The 16421-nt window shown below is 45.5% G+C and overlaps 1 protein-coding gene across 7 annotated transcripts in view; it reads left to right on the forward strand.

Moving 5' to 3' along the window:
• Nucleotides 1-16421, forward strand: part of LOC147639000 (phytyl ester synthase 2, chloroplastic-like) — a 74351-nt gene that overhangs the window by 14660 nt on the left and 43270 nt on the right. For all 7 annotated transcript variants that reach the window (XR_015264067.1, XR_015264066.1, XR_015264059.1 and 4 more), the window contains exons 2-5: nucleotides 2155-2359; nucleotides 2548-2652; nucleotides 2743-2922; nucleotides 3189-3286. Coding sequence is in view for 3 of the 7 variants with exons in the window: in XM_086786418.1 (XP_086642544.1) it covers nucleotides 2155-2359; nucleotides 2548-2652; nucleotides 2743-2922; nucleotides 3189-3286 (588 nt within the window). In the remaining 4 variants the exon portion in view is untranslated. The remainder of the gene's footprint in view (nucleotides 1-2154; nucleotides 2360-2547; nucleotides 2653-2742; nucleotides 2923-3188; nucleotides 3287-16421) is intronic.

Below are 16421 nucleotides of genomic sequence, written 5' to 3' on the forward strand. Positions count from 1 at the left end.
AAATCATAAATGTTCTTTTATTTACTGTGCTTTGTAGTCTATGTAAGGATACTTTAATAAATTGCATATTCCATATGCCGCCCTTGTCTGCGTCTCCGTTCCCCGTCCTCGTCCTCGTTCCTGTTCCCCGTCCCATGTGACTATGGTTTGTTGGTATTCGGTAGGCATATTGCTCCCACATTGACAAGCTATCCGATCTCTCGGCAGCGCTCAGAGATTTGCTCAAGGGTGTCAAGACCCATAGGTAGTGCATCCACATGTATCCGCGTGGTTTGTAGGCTTTCAAGGACTTCAAGGTTGCTTTAGCAAAGGTCCCTTGCTTAGCACTTGCCTCATGAGATAATCCATTTCAGATCATCACTGATGTGAGTAACATTGCCGTTGGAAATGTGTTGGCTTTTCTTCAAAACTCGATTGTGTGCCTTGAAGCAACTATTCTCTATGATGTCCATTACGCTATCATTGGTGGTCATTGGGGCATGAACTTGAGACGCTGGAGAAAATCAAAAGGCAAATCTACTGGCCTTCAAATTTTTTTTTAAAAATTTCGGGAAAAGGATAAGTGACGGCGGTCAGCCTTTTGCATAACTCATCTCTATTCTTTGCAAGTGCTGAAGTCCAAGGGCTTAGACAGCCAAGAAGGGGCTGAAGGCAAGGTGGAAAGTGTAGATCAAGGGACTACCTTAAGGCTGAATGCTATCTCAGCCAAGTGAAGGTATCCAAGTCAATTTAGTCTTGGTTATTTACAACCAGCAGTCTGATAGTCGAACCATTCAATAAAGCAAATACACCATACGTGGTGGGGGCCCTTCAGAGGGTATTTGGGACCCAATCTTGTGTATTTGTCTCTCTTCTCTCTCTTCACTCTTTACTTTCATTTCATTGTGCTATACATCGTCAAGAACAAAGGGGCTGAAAGTATTTATCAAAGTATAAGCGTTTTCCGTAAGCTTCCGCATGCTACATTGTGTAGACTGATGTAGGCACACTCATGTTTGGTGAAGCTCTTCTATTAAGCTTGAGGGGAGGGTTTCAGGTGTTGGCACACTGTGTTCTTTGGTAACACGTGTTGCAGTCTAGAGCCCGAATCGCCATGGCTAGGTGTCGAGACAACACCTCCTTCACTCCGAAGGGGAGTTTGTTGGGATTCTCGGAGTCTCATGTGTAAGTCCCTATGTGTGTGGACACTCCCTAAGAGCGTTTGTGTGTTTGTGTTTGTGAACCCACTCTTATAGCTAAGTGGATAAGTATGCATTAAATTTGAGTCTATGAGATAAATGAACCTCTAGGCTATAAAAGCAATGTACTTGGTGAAGGCTATTATCAATCATATCAACCGTCATTGAGTCGCGCAATTACAGCAACATAGGTCACCAACAAGAGTTTCACTAGACAATATCTAGAACTACAGCAACATAGGTCACTAACAAGAGTTTCACCAGACATACAAGGAAGGAGGCACAACCACAACAAGACTTTGAAGTTTTTGTACAAAGCATTTTTGTGTTGAGTCTTGATACTTTCATAGGTGGCGGGTGAGAACGGGCAAAGGGTTTTCATGGGTTCCTTTGAACAAAGCAAAAGATACGAGGTGAAAATGATGATTAGCAATAAGGATGTATTCTTGGTATGGAGATTTGGCAGCATAAAGATGCCATCTTTGGTAGTCAGTTTAAAACTGGTTTCTTTGTCTTCAATTAATGTGTTCACATGGTCCATAGTGTACATTTGATCTTGAATTAGGGCACTAAAGTTATGACTGATTTTGAATTGGGACTTGTGTGAGGTGTCCCTAAGCTAAGGGCACGCTTAGGATCAAGATCCATGCAAGTGGTTCCTTCATTTGTAAATCGCACCCCTTCTCTAGATGTATTTGTACACACACATGTACGTGCATACATGCACATGCCTGTGCGCATGTGTGTGTGTGCACACATGTATGTATAAATCTGTGCGTGTGTGCACAGTGCACACAGATTGGATTCTGCCTAGATAGATTACCCCTATTACATTAGATACCAGTTTCAGAACTGCCTGCAAGACTATAGAAACTTATGACTTTTGGCTAAAAGTGAAACTGAATTCATTTAATGGTAAATTTATTGGTGATTACCTTTTGAAGAGGCTTTGACTTTTTTCAAAATATTTGTGTAGGTATGATATTAGGTGTGTTTACATCCCTAGTACTGACAGATCTTCATGGGAAAAGTTAGTACGGAGGTTGATTCCTTTGTTAAGGAAAGAGCAAATTTTGGATGGTAAAGCACGCCAAGTGACATTGCTTGGTGAATCATTTGGAGGACCCTTGGCCCTTCGTTTAGCTAGGGCAGCTCCTGATATTATCTCTCGCTTGGTGCTGGTACTATAAGTTTTCTATTATTCAAGACTTGGGTGCCTTGGAATCATGTCGTACCTTTGTTTAAAAAAAAAAATGTATATGTATATTGCTTTTTGCCTTTGGGGGGGGAGGGGGGGGGTGGTGTTGTTTGAGAGGGGTCTTAGGGTTTGCCCTTGTGGTGGATTTGTCTTACATCGTTTGGAAAACAGGTCAATTCGGCCACAAATTTTCAAAAGAGCAATCCCTTAGCAAGCATATTTTCAAGTACTGGTTTGCTGGCATTGTTCCCTGAGGCACTATACAAAACTGCTCAGGTATGGATAATGAGAAAAGTCTTCTCTTGCAGGTTAAGAAAATGAGCTTGATTTACTCTTGCATGCTTGACTATGGTTTTGTTTTGGCAGGATATCTTATTGCCTCTCATGGTTAACCGGGATCGTGTCAAGTTATCTGATCATCATGAAATATTTTCACCTGTAGACTTAGTACCGGCTGCATGTGCAGCGTGGCGATTTTCACTTCTTAATGACAGTACTGGCCTTGACAATGCTGACATCAGCTCCATTAAAATTCCAACTCTTGTGGTCAGTTCTGATAAGATGATTTACAAAACCTATGTTGGAGAAATGTGTGTGTTGATGCTGAACTTTTTGCATGCAAGTGCCAGCCAACTCTGTACCTTAGTTAGAGTAGTTAACGTGTGTATGTGGGTGTACACTTGCACGCATGTGTCTATCTTTATGTGTGTGTGTATACCTGCATGCATACACATATGTATGCACGTATGTGTGTAACTATGTAACTGCTACTGCTATTCAGGATTGTCTGAGCTTTTGGTACGGCTCTGCAGTTGTCATCAGAAGAAGATCATGTGCTGTCTTCTGTGGAAGAAGGTGGCAGGCTGCAAAAGCTTTTACCCAATTCAAAGCGCATTATTTTACCAGACAGGTGCAGATCCTCTGTAGTTTGATTTAAAAAAATGGCAAAAGCTAATGATTAAGCTATGTAGGGATGTAGGACAGAGGGTTTTTGTTTTGTGAAATGTTAAAATAAATGCCAGGATTAGCTGGTAAAAGTATGACTTAAGTTTTCAAAGTACCCCAGGTACTATGCCTCTCATAGCACCTGAGAGTATTGCACCAGACTAAGGTCATAATTTAAATGCATTTCTACAGTTTTCCTTCAATTGAGAAAGGTGGTCAAGGGTTACAAGTGTGAGCGCTCTTATAATGTGGTGGTGTGTGGAAATTCACCACACCATCACCACATTTTAAGCACAAAAATGTCATAAGCAGTGCAAATTGCTAAATCATACAGAGACAAAAGAAAAAGATAATGTACATGTCCAATTGTGACCATCACAGTTGTCATTGCCCCAAAGACTATCGTTTCCTTCTATAACAAGCAATTCTTCTTTGAAATCTGCACGTTGGTGATTTTGTGTCAACATCAAAACTTGAATTCTGAATTCACCGAGTTGCCTGCTCCTCAAGCATGCTCACGTTGTTGGCAAAGCCAAAATGTTGATGTTTTGTGATGTCATTGAGTCAAGCCTTGAGACTTCTGGCACTTCGTCTGTCATTCCCTTTTGGAAAACAGGTGGCCATTGCCCCTGCTCCCTGTTTTTAAAAATGGAAGGGCATCCCAAAACAGGCGCCAACATAGCACGCGGCAGATTTGTAGATGAATCGTAAACTTGAATAGAGCGGAATTGAACTTGACGACTTGCAATGCACAAATGAAAGAGAGAGAAGCGGAAGAGAGTACACCATAAATAAAGGCCCCCCACCGTGAAGGTGTATTTGCTTGTACTGCTATTGACTGTTGGCTGCAAATCAGCACCAAACAAGTGACTTTGGATCTCTGCAGAGCTCCCTTGAAGATGGACAAACAGGCCGCCTTCTTCTGTGCTGCTGGACAGCACTTTGTGTTAATCCACTGCATGACCCTCTACAGGCTGCGTTTTTTTCCACAGTAGGTTGCCTCTTCCAATCACTCTTCTCCTTGCGTATACCTTGTCTTGTGGGTTGCTCAAGGCACTTGCACAGGCTTTCTTGCAAAGGTATGAGATGATTTACAAAAGCTGGAGCACTTATATGGGCTGAATTAACTGGCTGATCAGGGCTAAGAGCTAGCTGTATATGTAGCGTTTTTCACGCGTGTGTCTCCAGATGTTGGTCGTGTGTGCCTGGACTCCCTCCATGGCCTTTTGCCTGTCCAATAGCCTGGCCAACAGCCCATGACCCTAAATAGCCACCAGCCCATGACCCTAAATAGTCTGGCCAACAGCCCATGACCCTGGACTCCCTCCATGGCCTTTTGCCTGTCCAATAGCCTGGCCAACAGCCCATGACCATATATGTAGCGTTTTTCACGCGTGTGTCTCCAGATGTTAGTCGTGTGTGCCTGGACTCCCTCCATGGCCTTTTGCCTGTCCAATAGCCTGGCCAACAGCCCATGACCCTAAATAGCCACCACCACAAACTCAAATGTATGGTACTAGTTTCCATGCAAATGATGGGTACACACACATATAGGCTCCTCTACCTACCCCTATAACTCTAGTTGATGCCCACACACTTGGTTACAAGTCAAATAAGTGCCCGAAACATTCAAACATCATTCAAGAGGGTTACATCAGTATGCGGGACAAGCATGAGTTGACCTGTGCACTGTGTAGGACATGCACACATGATCCTGACATTCTTGTGGTGGTAGGTGTGTGATTTCTACGGGTCAAAAGATAAGGCTAACAGCCTGCGAAAGCATGTACTTGTAAAGAGTTTCAACATCAATTATCATTGAGTCGTGCAAATCCTTCTCTCTAGCTTATCATGTGTATGTGTGTGTGTATGTGTATGTGTGTGTGTGTGTGTGTGTGTGTGTGTGTTAGTCGTAACCTCTTTGGGGACGTCTATTATTTTATTTGGGGATATTTTATTTTTGAATGCGCCTTTTATATCATCTACCATGATTAACGTGTTTAATCAAGCTGTGTGCGATGGTATGATGTCTACCAGGATTAATGTGTTTAATCAACTGTGTGAACTGACTAATATTATTTTGGATGAAAGCAATGATTGAGTGGTGGATTATGTGTTAATCGTGGATGGAACATGTGTTGGACCACTTTGAGATATTTTGGAAGATATGTGAACACCTTTTATGGTATCATATTTACCCTTCTTGTCCTTGTGTTTGTTAATTGTCACCGCCTACACATCTACCTAAGCTGCTGCATGTTTGCTGTTTTCTACCACCTATGTGCCACCAATTGTGTACTACCTCCTTTGTGGCCATAGTCACAGCCATCCTTTACTGCCTCCTGTTGCTTTAAGGTCTTGTCTACGCGTTGCATCATCAACCTGCAGCCATCTACTATCTTCTAGTTGCTCTCTCTCCACCCGCCTCTTACTACCGTCTATCTCCTAATGTCCAGCAGAGTTCTGTATCTATCATAGCTGAGCAACCCCGTGAATTAACAAGAGCCAACTGTGATATGCTATTGGATGATGAATGCGGTTACAATGAGATCTGAATAGATCTATGATGCTGAATATACTGATATGCTAAATGAACTGCTGTCCCACTGTCTTGGGCTAATTCCATCTCAACCCGTACTTGGGCTTACATTTCTCCCTTCAATTGGACATATATCTCTTCCGTCAGCGTTTCGTATATCACTTTCCTTTGGGCATGCATCTACTCGGTCCATTCCTTTTCAAGCTCCTGTCGCATGGTGTTCATCTCTGTGCTTATGTGAAGCTGTATCTCCTCATAAAGGGGCTCATCTTGTCGGGCCATCTCGCAAGCCTTCGTGAGCTAGGGGACATGATCCCTTTCCTCAGTCTTCTGCGGTAGGCATTTGGTGCCTTCGTGGAGTTGTGAAAGGCTGTCTCACCATCCTAGTCTCCCTCTTGGGATTGAGACATGTTTTACCCTAGTTGCTGCCTTGGGGGCCTGAGTCCTATGCACAGAGAAGGCAGAGGCGTGCAGGTGGGCAGCGTAGCTAGAGGCGTGCAGGCTACATGGTGAAGTGCAGGTGGGCAGCGTAGGTAGAGCAGCCAGAGGCGCACAAAGCAGGCAGAGAGGTGCAAAGAGAGAGAGAGAGAGAGAGGGAGAGAGAGAGAGAGAGAGAGAGAGAGAGAAATGAAATGAAATGAAATGATATATTAACGTCTTCAAAAGGCCAAAATGACCTATGAGACCAAAAAGGTTACAACAATTGGTGGATCTGATACAATGTCTGTGTAAGGAAAACTAAAAACAATTAAACAACTAACTGAAACTGAAACAACTATGAGGAAAAGTACGGTACCAGGAGCTCCTAATGGATAACATGTGGGAGGAAAACTCCAGCAACAAAGGTAAGCATCATACACATCACTATCCAAAGATGTCTCTCATCGGTCGATGGTGGATATCCTCAATGTCCTTCCATGGTGAGTACTCTGACTGGACGTCTCCCATGCCGTGCTAGTATGGTCCTGATCCTCTGTTGTAGTCTCCGCCGGTGTCGAGATGGACCTCTCATCTTGGGGCGCCTGGACCGCCCCAGCTCTATAGCCCGATCAATCAGTGTACCTCTGGTGCGGCTGTACTCTGGGGCTAGCTGCAATGCCTGCTGACCTGACTGCTCAATCTCTGGTCGAAAGAAGTCTGTAATTTGCCTCTGTAGGTGTCTCTCCCTCTGTGATCCCCTCCCTCTCAGGAGACCCTCTCTATGTCTACGCAGCTCTAGCAAGTACAAAAGGCCAAAATGACCTATGAGACCAAAAGGTTATATCATATCCATGAGGTACATAATCCTGGGTACAAAATAGTAATAAAGAGAGAGAACAAAAATCTAGAACTTTAAAATCTGATCTAGGTACATGAGCAGAGAGCTCTCATATGACCCTAATACATCCCTCATGGGCCACTGTGACATGGTGCTCAAGGTGGTGAAACTGAGCTGGCGCGAGAAGGTCCTACGATGATGGGAGATGATGGCCCGGATTTTCTTGTGGTGGCGTGGCCGTGGGCGAGGGATGTCCAGAAAAAAAGGACAAAATGAACATGAAATAAACTATGAAAGTACTGAGCTAGTGGAGGGGTGTGATGGATGGAGCACTACTACTAGAGGCTCAGTATGCAACTTATATGCGTAGGGTATACAAGAATGCAATGCAGATCCGTCTAGCTCCAACCAGTAACATAATGGGGGTGTAATATGTGATACATAGGCGATGGCGAGGCAAAACTCCCACGGAGCATGATCTCCGGGTGTGAGTGTAAGTGAGCGAGCCGCTCCTGGGTATAGTGCTGATGTCGAGCTCGTATCCTTGTGATCTCCCTCTGATGTAGTCTGGGAGTTTGGTAGCCTGGTGCTCTCCGTCTCCATCTAGCTCGGAGGTCCGCAGCGCGTTGAAGTGTAACCCCCTCCTGTGTCAGGGTAGGCACTGGGATAGATCTCTGGAAGAAATCAGTGAGCTGGAGCTGTTGCCCACCTCTCCTTGTGATATGAGTCTGTAGCAGTATCTCTTTGTGGCGCTGTGTCTCTAGCAAGAACTGGCCAAATCTGTGTGCTGGTCTGCGGACTCCATGATCTGGTGGAGTGAGTGATGTCCATTGAAGATGGTGGTGTATCTCTCTCTAATGACACTATATGCTCTACATCTGCATACATAATGCTCCTCACTCTCAACCTCCTCCTGGCATAGTTTGCATATCCTCTCTGCTTTGGGGATCAATGCTGCCCTACCTGCCTCAATCTCAAGCTGGTGTGATGATACTCTGAGCTGGCCAATCACCACTCAGGCACTGTGAGGCATGTACACATCCATATATCCGGGTCGCTGAATGAATCCATCCGCTGAGATACGCATAAACTGATCTCTGTAGTATAGCATCTTCGGCGGTAGAGGTGACTGGGTGTAATCCAAGTCTCTTGAGTGTATCGCTGCCATAAATCCTGCCGAACGACTCTGTCCTCTCACTGTGAGAGAGCTGGATGTGTGGTGCATGTATATCATACTGGAAAGGTGGCAGGTGATCCATGTTGAGACCATGCTGAGTGAGCCATTGTATCATTTGAGAACATAGTTGTTTGCATTAGTCGCATTCGTGCATTCACATACGAGTTTGCAAAGTTTGCTAAAGAATGCTTCAACCTCGGAAAGAGTTGCATTCGTGACCTTATGATTAGATTACTAGTGAATGAGGAACAAAGAGGCACCATTGCACAAATTGAGATCTACAACTTTGACTAGTACGAGTAACTTGAAAGTTGAAACAAGCGAACATCCATGGCTGTAGCCTGGTTGCAATAGATAAGAGAAACAAAAAACAGCTACAATGGAAACAAATGGAGCATCTGAACAATCAGCTCAAGCCTCAAAGCATAATAGAGTGAAAAAAGAGAGAGGCCAGTGGCCACTAAAAAAGATAGAGACTGTCAATGATCAATCTTCATCCTCCTCGTTAGAGGAAGATGAAGTGTCTCTTGTTGCTCTTCAATGGAAGGTCCTTCTGCATGCATGTTCTCTATACCATCATCCTCTATGCTCTCCCGAGTCTCTTGCAAGGTAATGAGTCTATCAGCATCTTTTTCCTCATTAATCATATCTAAAGTCACCTCAAGTTTCTCATAGCCACTAGCCTTGAGTTTGGATATGAGACGAAGATTAGTGTGTATGTACACCAACTTCTCAGTGCTTGAGGGCTTCAACCTATTCCTTTTTTTGGTATGTATGAGAGAGAAGGTGCTCCAGTTCTCTCACACGGTGAAGCTGTGCTCCCTTGAGAAAGTATGCGAACGGCAAGTTGCTACAATTTAGGTGTGCTTGCACCATGGGACTCCCACCATTTTACTCCAGGCAAAGTTCCCTTTTTTGATCTATAATCATCCAACTTATCAATCAAGTCTCCTTGTGCTTTTACATCTCCACCTGTATAGCGCTCTATAACAGTCATCCAACCATTGTGCACCTCTACATCTGACTCTTGTCCTCTTCCTCTCCAAATAGGATGCAATACATAGCCTGTAGCATGTAATGGGGAATGCATCATATCCCAACAACGACCAACACAAAGCTGTTTGACGTCTTTCAATATTTTATCATCAACACCATCCATACTCTCTATTTTCTCCAACATGCGATCTGTGATCTCATAAATCAGCCCCATGGTTGCTCCCTCCCTATCAGCCATGCGAAGGATCTTTAAAATGGGAGCCATCAACTTCACAATGAGCTTTGCATTTTGCCAAAAGACAGCATTATATATAGTGTCTGTAATCTCATGGCCTCTAACAGTTTTTACAGGCTTTGCATTAATCCACTCATCAAACACTGCCATCTTTCTCAAGCCATAATCTTGACCATCCCCAAGCAAATCTTTGTCAATGCATTTGACTTCATCTCTGAGCTCCTTAATGCGTAGAGCTTCATACATAGGTGGCATGTAAGTTGGTCCTGCTTCCCCAATGGCTTTAACCATATCAATAAAGTAAGGACTTCGCACCTTGCAAAAAGGAATATCCTCAGCATAAAAAATCGTCTCACAGCAATTGTTGCATTCTTTACTCAGCTTTCCTTGCAACTGAGTAGGTTTGGAGACTCCTTGTTTCTTACTTGATACATTTACAGCCCTGCTTGCATTGGAAGAGCCACACATGTTTGAAGAACTTGCAGATGCAGTTGCTTCTCCCAAATCCCCCACTTGCGCATCAATGTCAGTAAATCCATCTTCAGGCATTGCACCCACATGCAACTTCCTGCATACATCTTTTGCACTCTGCGGAGCACTGGGACATTTATCAACACCATGACCAATAATGCATAAGATGTGTGCTCGTATACGCAAAGGACCCCCAATCCAGTCATGGGTGCAATATTTGCATCTAACAAGAGCAATGTCTCTTGATTTCTGTTCAATAACATTCACATGCTCCCATTCGAGGCCCTTGTGTCTTGTTATACTTGAAGGCTCAAAAGTGAAAACCAAATGCTTGCATTAATTCTAGCAAGAGATTAGTCATTGAAAGAGAGCTCAATTGAAAAAAAAAGCCCCAAATTTGACATTGTGCAGATTTTCATCAAATTTGGGGCTAAAGCTTAAAGAGAAGAAAAAACCCAAATTCAATGAGAAGAAAAAAAACTCATTGAATTTGGGTATTTTCTTCTCATTAAGCTAAAAAAAAGCCCCAAATTTGACGAAAATCTGCACAATGCGCAGATTTTCGTCAAATTTGGGCCCTTTTTTTTTAGCTGTCAAAGTATTAAGCTCTCAATGAGAAGAAAATACTCAAATTCAACAAGAAGAAAACTCAATGGGGAAAAAAGCCCCAAATTTGACGAAAATCTGCAAATGTGCAGATTTTCGTCAAATTTGGGGTTTTTTTTTTCCATTGAGTTTTCTTCACAAGCTGAATTTAAATTTTTTAAAAAAGCCCCAAATTTGACAAAAATCTGCACAATGTGCAGATTTTCATTAAATTTGGGGCTTAAAAAAAAAAGTTCAGCTGTGAACGTATTAAGCTAGCGGGGAGAGAGAGAGAGAGAGAGAGAGAGAGAGAGAGAGAGAGAGAGAGAGAGGAAACGAGTTCAATGTTGGAGCAAGGCGGTTCACCTATATACGATTGGCTGCATGTTGTTTTTCTATGCGGAGCACAGAGACCCACAAAACTGACCCACGATGCAAATCGTTTCTTTTCCGCCCTTCGTAGCCTTTCCGTTTTGCCCGTCAAGTACACTTTTGGGCATTATTTTGTCCACCGCCCAAAATTTTTTATTAAAAAGAAAGACAAGTTTGCAAACTTTGCAAACCACACGAATGCTACAAACGTTTGCAAGGCCTAGCAAACGCGAATGTTTCCAACTATGTCTGTGATTACCATGATCTCCTATCTCCACTCTCTGTGAGCTGCCTGGACGCCTCAAAAGCTCTACGTGAGTCGATCTGATGGCATATCTCTGATCCTCTGTATGAAGCAGATTGTTTGGAAGAGGGCCTCTACTAGCATAGGAGACTCCGCTCGGACAATGTCATGTGGGACAGAGGGTTTGTTGCTGATCATCCGTGAGAGCATGAGAATCTGAGGCCTCTCTATCTGCGACCATGTGGAGGTGGTGAGCCCAGGTGCCTTTATTGCTGCAGCATACATCACAGCAGGGGTGGCTAGTGTGTCAAACAACCACCCCTTCGTGCGGGGCTCCTGGAAGTGTGTCTGGTGACATCGTCTCTCTAGCATGGCCAGAGCTGCATACCCTCGTGTGAGTCTATCCCTGGTTGCCTGTGCCATAGTAAATCTTCCTGGCGGAGTCGCGAATGTAATCCCCAAGTACACATATGAGTCTACCAATTCTACCTGTCCTCTTGCTAGTGTGAAGATGGCCTGTCGTCGAACCGGCCCTGAGGTGTGGAAAATCATGACCTTGGTTTTCCCAAGGTTCACTGTAAGTCGCCTCTGTGTGCAGAAGTCATTGAGTGCATGGAGATGCCCATCTGCGACTCAGAGACCAAAATAATATCATCTGCATATAGCATAATGTGGACTGTGGTACCTGAGATGTCTACCCCGTCCCCACCACCGTGAACAATGAAGTCAGCCACCTCATCAATGTATAGCACCATTGTATGCGTCTGAGGACCTACTCATATAAAGCATAGATGCCCTAGACCATCTCTGATGGGATCCCCAATGACTGGAGGCACTGGAAGAGTCTCTCCCGTGGTACCGTGTCAAATGCTTTGCGGAAATCCACAATATAGCAGTATAATCTCCTCTCCTGCACCCTAGCCTGATCAATTAGACATCTCAGAGTGAATATATGGTCAATAGTGGAGAAAGCTCGTCGGAATCCAGCTTGCCCTGGTGCTCGCAGTCCCTCCTCCTCTGCGTATGAGCTCAACTGTGCCTCGAGCACTGCACCATAAAGTTTGGCCAGTGTATAACCAATCATGATAGTCTTGTAGTTGCTGGGGTCTAGCATGTCTCCCGCTTTGTGGAGAGGCACGATGGTGTGCACAGTCCACTTAGCTAGTAGGCCGTCCACTAGTGCCCTATTAAAGAGGTGAGCAACAAAGGGTGCCAGTGTGTCAGCTGCAAAAATAAGATGCTCACTCTGTATACCTGTGTGGTCAGCTGATCTCCCATGTTGTAACCGGCTGATAGCTCTCTCTACCATCGAGGCGATAAAGAAAGTAGAGGTGGTGGTAGGGCGGGGCTCCTGTGGCTGTGGTATGGGCGGTTGCTGAGGGATATGGTAGAATCTCTTTGCATATGTGTGCCATGTGTGTGGATCCTCAATCGGGGTACGAGGGCGAGGCTCTCATCCTGCGCCATGCAGTGGCTGTATCTTTGCTCATGACAAGGTGGTACATATCCTAGTACTGTGCCTCCTCATATGCACGCCTCTTACGGCGTAAGAGGGTCCGTATCTGTCGGCTCGCCTGTCTGTGTGTAATGGTCCCCAGTGCTCTCTGGGCACGGAGGTGTCTGTATAGCTCTCTGTACTCATCATCATACCACCGATTCTGGGGCATGCTCCCAGATCTATCTGTGTGTGCAATGTGTGTATGATGGGGGAAGCTGCGGGTGGCGGTCGTATGTAGTAGAGATGACAGCCGGGTGGTTAGTGTGTCTAGAGGTGACAGGGGATCCATCTGGAATAGCCCGTCATATACATGATGCTCATATATGTCTGCCAAGTCATGGGTGAAGTAGAAAGTTGTATGCGATGCCTGTGTGGGTTGTGTGGCTCTGGTGTGGAGCTCGCCAGTGACAGTAAGAGGTACGTGTGATCCGCACCAATAGGATAGGGGGGATGGTGAAAGATGTCACTGCCTATGTGGTCTCCATGGACCCCATGATGTAGTCCACTGTGCTACCCCCCCCTGATTGTGGAAAGCATGTCAGTGCTCCTGAATCCTCCCACTGTCTCATCCCGTTATAAATAACGAGATGGTGTCGCGCTCCCAGGTCAAGTAAGTGATGACCATATCTGGTGTTATCCGGCCCCATGTCCTCTGACACCCTGCAAGCTCCCGTGTCCTCCACCTCTAGTGTGTGCATCACCTCGGGGTGCTCGAAATCATAAATGTCACATTGTCGGCTCTGTGTCCGTGCATTGAAGTCCCCCATAAGGAGGACTTCCCCCAGGTTGGAGTAGTGTATGATCTCATCTGAAAGGGCTGCATATGGTGACTCTCCCAATGGCTTTGTGTCCTCCTCCTCGCCTCTACTCGCATCCTCTGCTGTCATGGCATATCTCGATCCTCTAGGAGAGAAGTAGCATAGAGCAATGTATAACACCCTGTCTGCTGAGAGCTGCAGTCTAATCCACATGTATCTAGCCTCCTGGTCACGTGCTACCACTTGTAGGCGCTCCTGTAGGTCTCGCTTGAAGAGTAGTGCTATACCTCCAGATCCTCTCGATGTGCTCTGCCGTGTGGTCCCCCTGTATGTAAACTCGCACTGATAGCCCTCTACTTTGGGTAGCCCCTTCTCTGGGCTCTGGTGTGTGTCTGTAAGTAGTATGGTGTCCCGTCCCTCCATGACCTCCTCCATCCTCCGAGGATGTGTCCAAAGTGCTCCATTGCAGTTCCAAACTGCTGTGTGTATCTGCGAATCTGGATCCTCCATAGCCGATGTCCCATAGGCCGCCTGGCGCTAATCGGTGGCCTTGCCATCGATGATGACACGGCCATCGCAATAGAATGCTCTCTTGCTCTCTTTCTGGGCCTGTGGGACTCTCGGCATGCATGTTTTCTTGTGTTCTATCTGCATCCTTGTAAGGTCGTCATCCAAATAGATGGGATCTCCTTGTAATCCTCGTAGAATCACCCTCTTCCTCATGAAGGTGACCCTCTCCGTCTCTCTTGCAAACTGTAGGATGAGGGCTCGCTTGCGTGTTGAGTCTTTCCCGGCTCTCCATGCTTTGGTGAAGGGGAAGGGGTCCTCTTCCCTGTAGCTGAGCTTCATGCATAGAAGCTGTCCATCTTTCTCGGGAGTGGAGTCGGGTGTCTCGGCTATACCTGTGACTCGAATGTTGACGCGGCGGGCATGCCTCATCTTCTCCTCCTCAATGGTGGTGTGAATGATTTGGTGTTCTTCCCTTTGAGTCTCCTCCCTCACTTCTTTACGGATGTTCTTCTTCACCACCTCAACCCATCCTGACTGCTTGGCTTCGAGTTTTCCCTCCATGTCCTTTGTGATCTCCTTGGAGATCTCTTCTTTGATGGCCGTGAGAGTGTTGTCATTGATCTCCCCTTCTTCCTTCTCGGTGTTCTTGACGGCTACCAGTTCCACTTTCAATGCACTCACCTCCTCCTTGAGTGCCGTGTTCTCTTGTTCAAGGTCCGTGACCCGTGCTTCGAGGGCCATGATGTGCCGGTGTAGTTTGTTCTCCACCTCATTGAGGTTGGAATCAGATGTCTTCTTGTTCTCCTTGATTAGTGCCTTCATTGCCGTCTTGAGGGCATCGAGCTTCTCTTGGAGACTCGGAGCCATTCCTCGAGATTACTCTACAGTGCTTCCCACAGGCAGGGAGGTGAGAGAGAGAGAAAGAAAGAAAGAAAGAAAGTTATATTAACGTCCACGGGAGGCCGAATCCGACCTATGGGACAGATCAGGTACATCCATTTACATTCCACTCTGGGTATCGATGCCAAAGAGGCATAAAACTGAAAAAAAAATAACTCAAAATGAACTCTTAAGACTCTTAAGAGTTTAAGTTACAATGGGTTCTATTGCATCTAGTTCGAAATTGAGGTTCAAAATCAAAATAGCTATATTTCATCCATGGATGGATTTGCTCTTGAGGGGGGTGGGGTACGGAATTCTTTAATGATTGCTTGTCCTCCTCTGTATATTGCCCATTTGCCATTCTTTCTTGCTTCTTTAACTTTATTCAGCTCTGCAGATTTGCTCTTGAGTTGTAGCGGGGTGAGTTCATCAGCTATCCATACCTTTGTCCCTTGTAGAGACCTTGTTTGCTTCATCACTACTATTTTCTCATTGTTTGCGGAGGGTGCGAAGGGAGAGAGAAAGAAAGAAAGATTTTATTAACGTCTTCCAAAAGACCGAACTCGGCCTATGAGACAAATCGGAGTACCTGTATGGGGTATCCTCTGTCATCCCAACAAAATGAAAAAGTACTGAACAAAAAAGCTGAATCTGGGTGTGCAGGGGATGGAGCTCTACTACTAGGAGAATGCAAAGCTATATGCATGGAGTATACAATCATGATATGCAACCTAGCTAGCTCCATTCTGTACCATACTGGGGGTATAAAATGGTATACATCAGTGAAGGGGGTGTCCACAGCTCCCTGAAGAACATGCCTGGGTGTGCTCTGAAGCGAGCCAGTCGCTCTGCACCCTCTCTGTGAAACTGAGCTCTGATCTCTGTCATCTCTCTCTGGTATAGACGTGGTGTCCGAAAGCCAGGTGTCCTCTGTCTCCTGCGGGCTCTAAGTGTCTCTGCTCTTTGGAGAGTAATTCCCTGCCGTGTAGGGGCTGGGAGGGGGATGGATCTCTGAAAAAATGTAGTAATCTGTGTCTGTCGCCCCCCCTCTGGAGCTGTCTGAGCCTGTAATAATGTCTCTCTGTGGTGCTGTATGTCTAGAATGTATCTCCCCAGTATGCACTGGTCTGCTGCCTCAAAGATCTGGCGTAGGGAATGTGGCTCTCTGAATAAAATGGGATATCTCTCTCTCTGATGGCTGTATATGCTCTGCATCTGCATACATAATGCTCCTCACTCTCCACCTCCTCTCTGCACAATTTGCATACCCTCTCCTCTCGGGGGATCCGTGCTGCTCTGCCAGTCTCAATCTCCAATCGGTGTGATGAAACTCTAAGCTGACCGATAGTAGCCACTCGGGAGCCGTGTGGTAAAAAGCCCTCCATGTATCTAGGCCTCTCTATAAATCCATCATCAGTGATACTCATGAAGTGATCTCTGTAGTATAGCATCTTCGGTGGAAGAGGCTGTGTAGGCGATATCCATGTCTCTCGTGTATAGAGTTGCCATAGATCCTGTCTCAATACTCTGTTCCTCTCACTATGAGAGAGACGGATATGTGGTGCATCCCTGTCA

This window comes from Cibotium barometz, chromosome 4, assembly GCF_041138505.1.
Source record: "Cibotium barometz isolate CiBa-2024 chromosome 4, ASM4113850v1, whole genome shotgun sequence".
NCBI classification, from domain to species: Eukaryota; Viridiplantae; Streptophyta; class Polypodiopsida; order Cyatheales; family Cibotiaceae; genus Cibotium; species Cibotium barometz.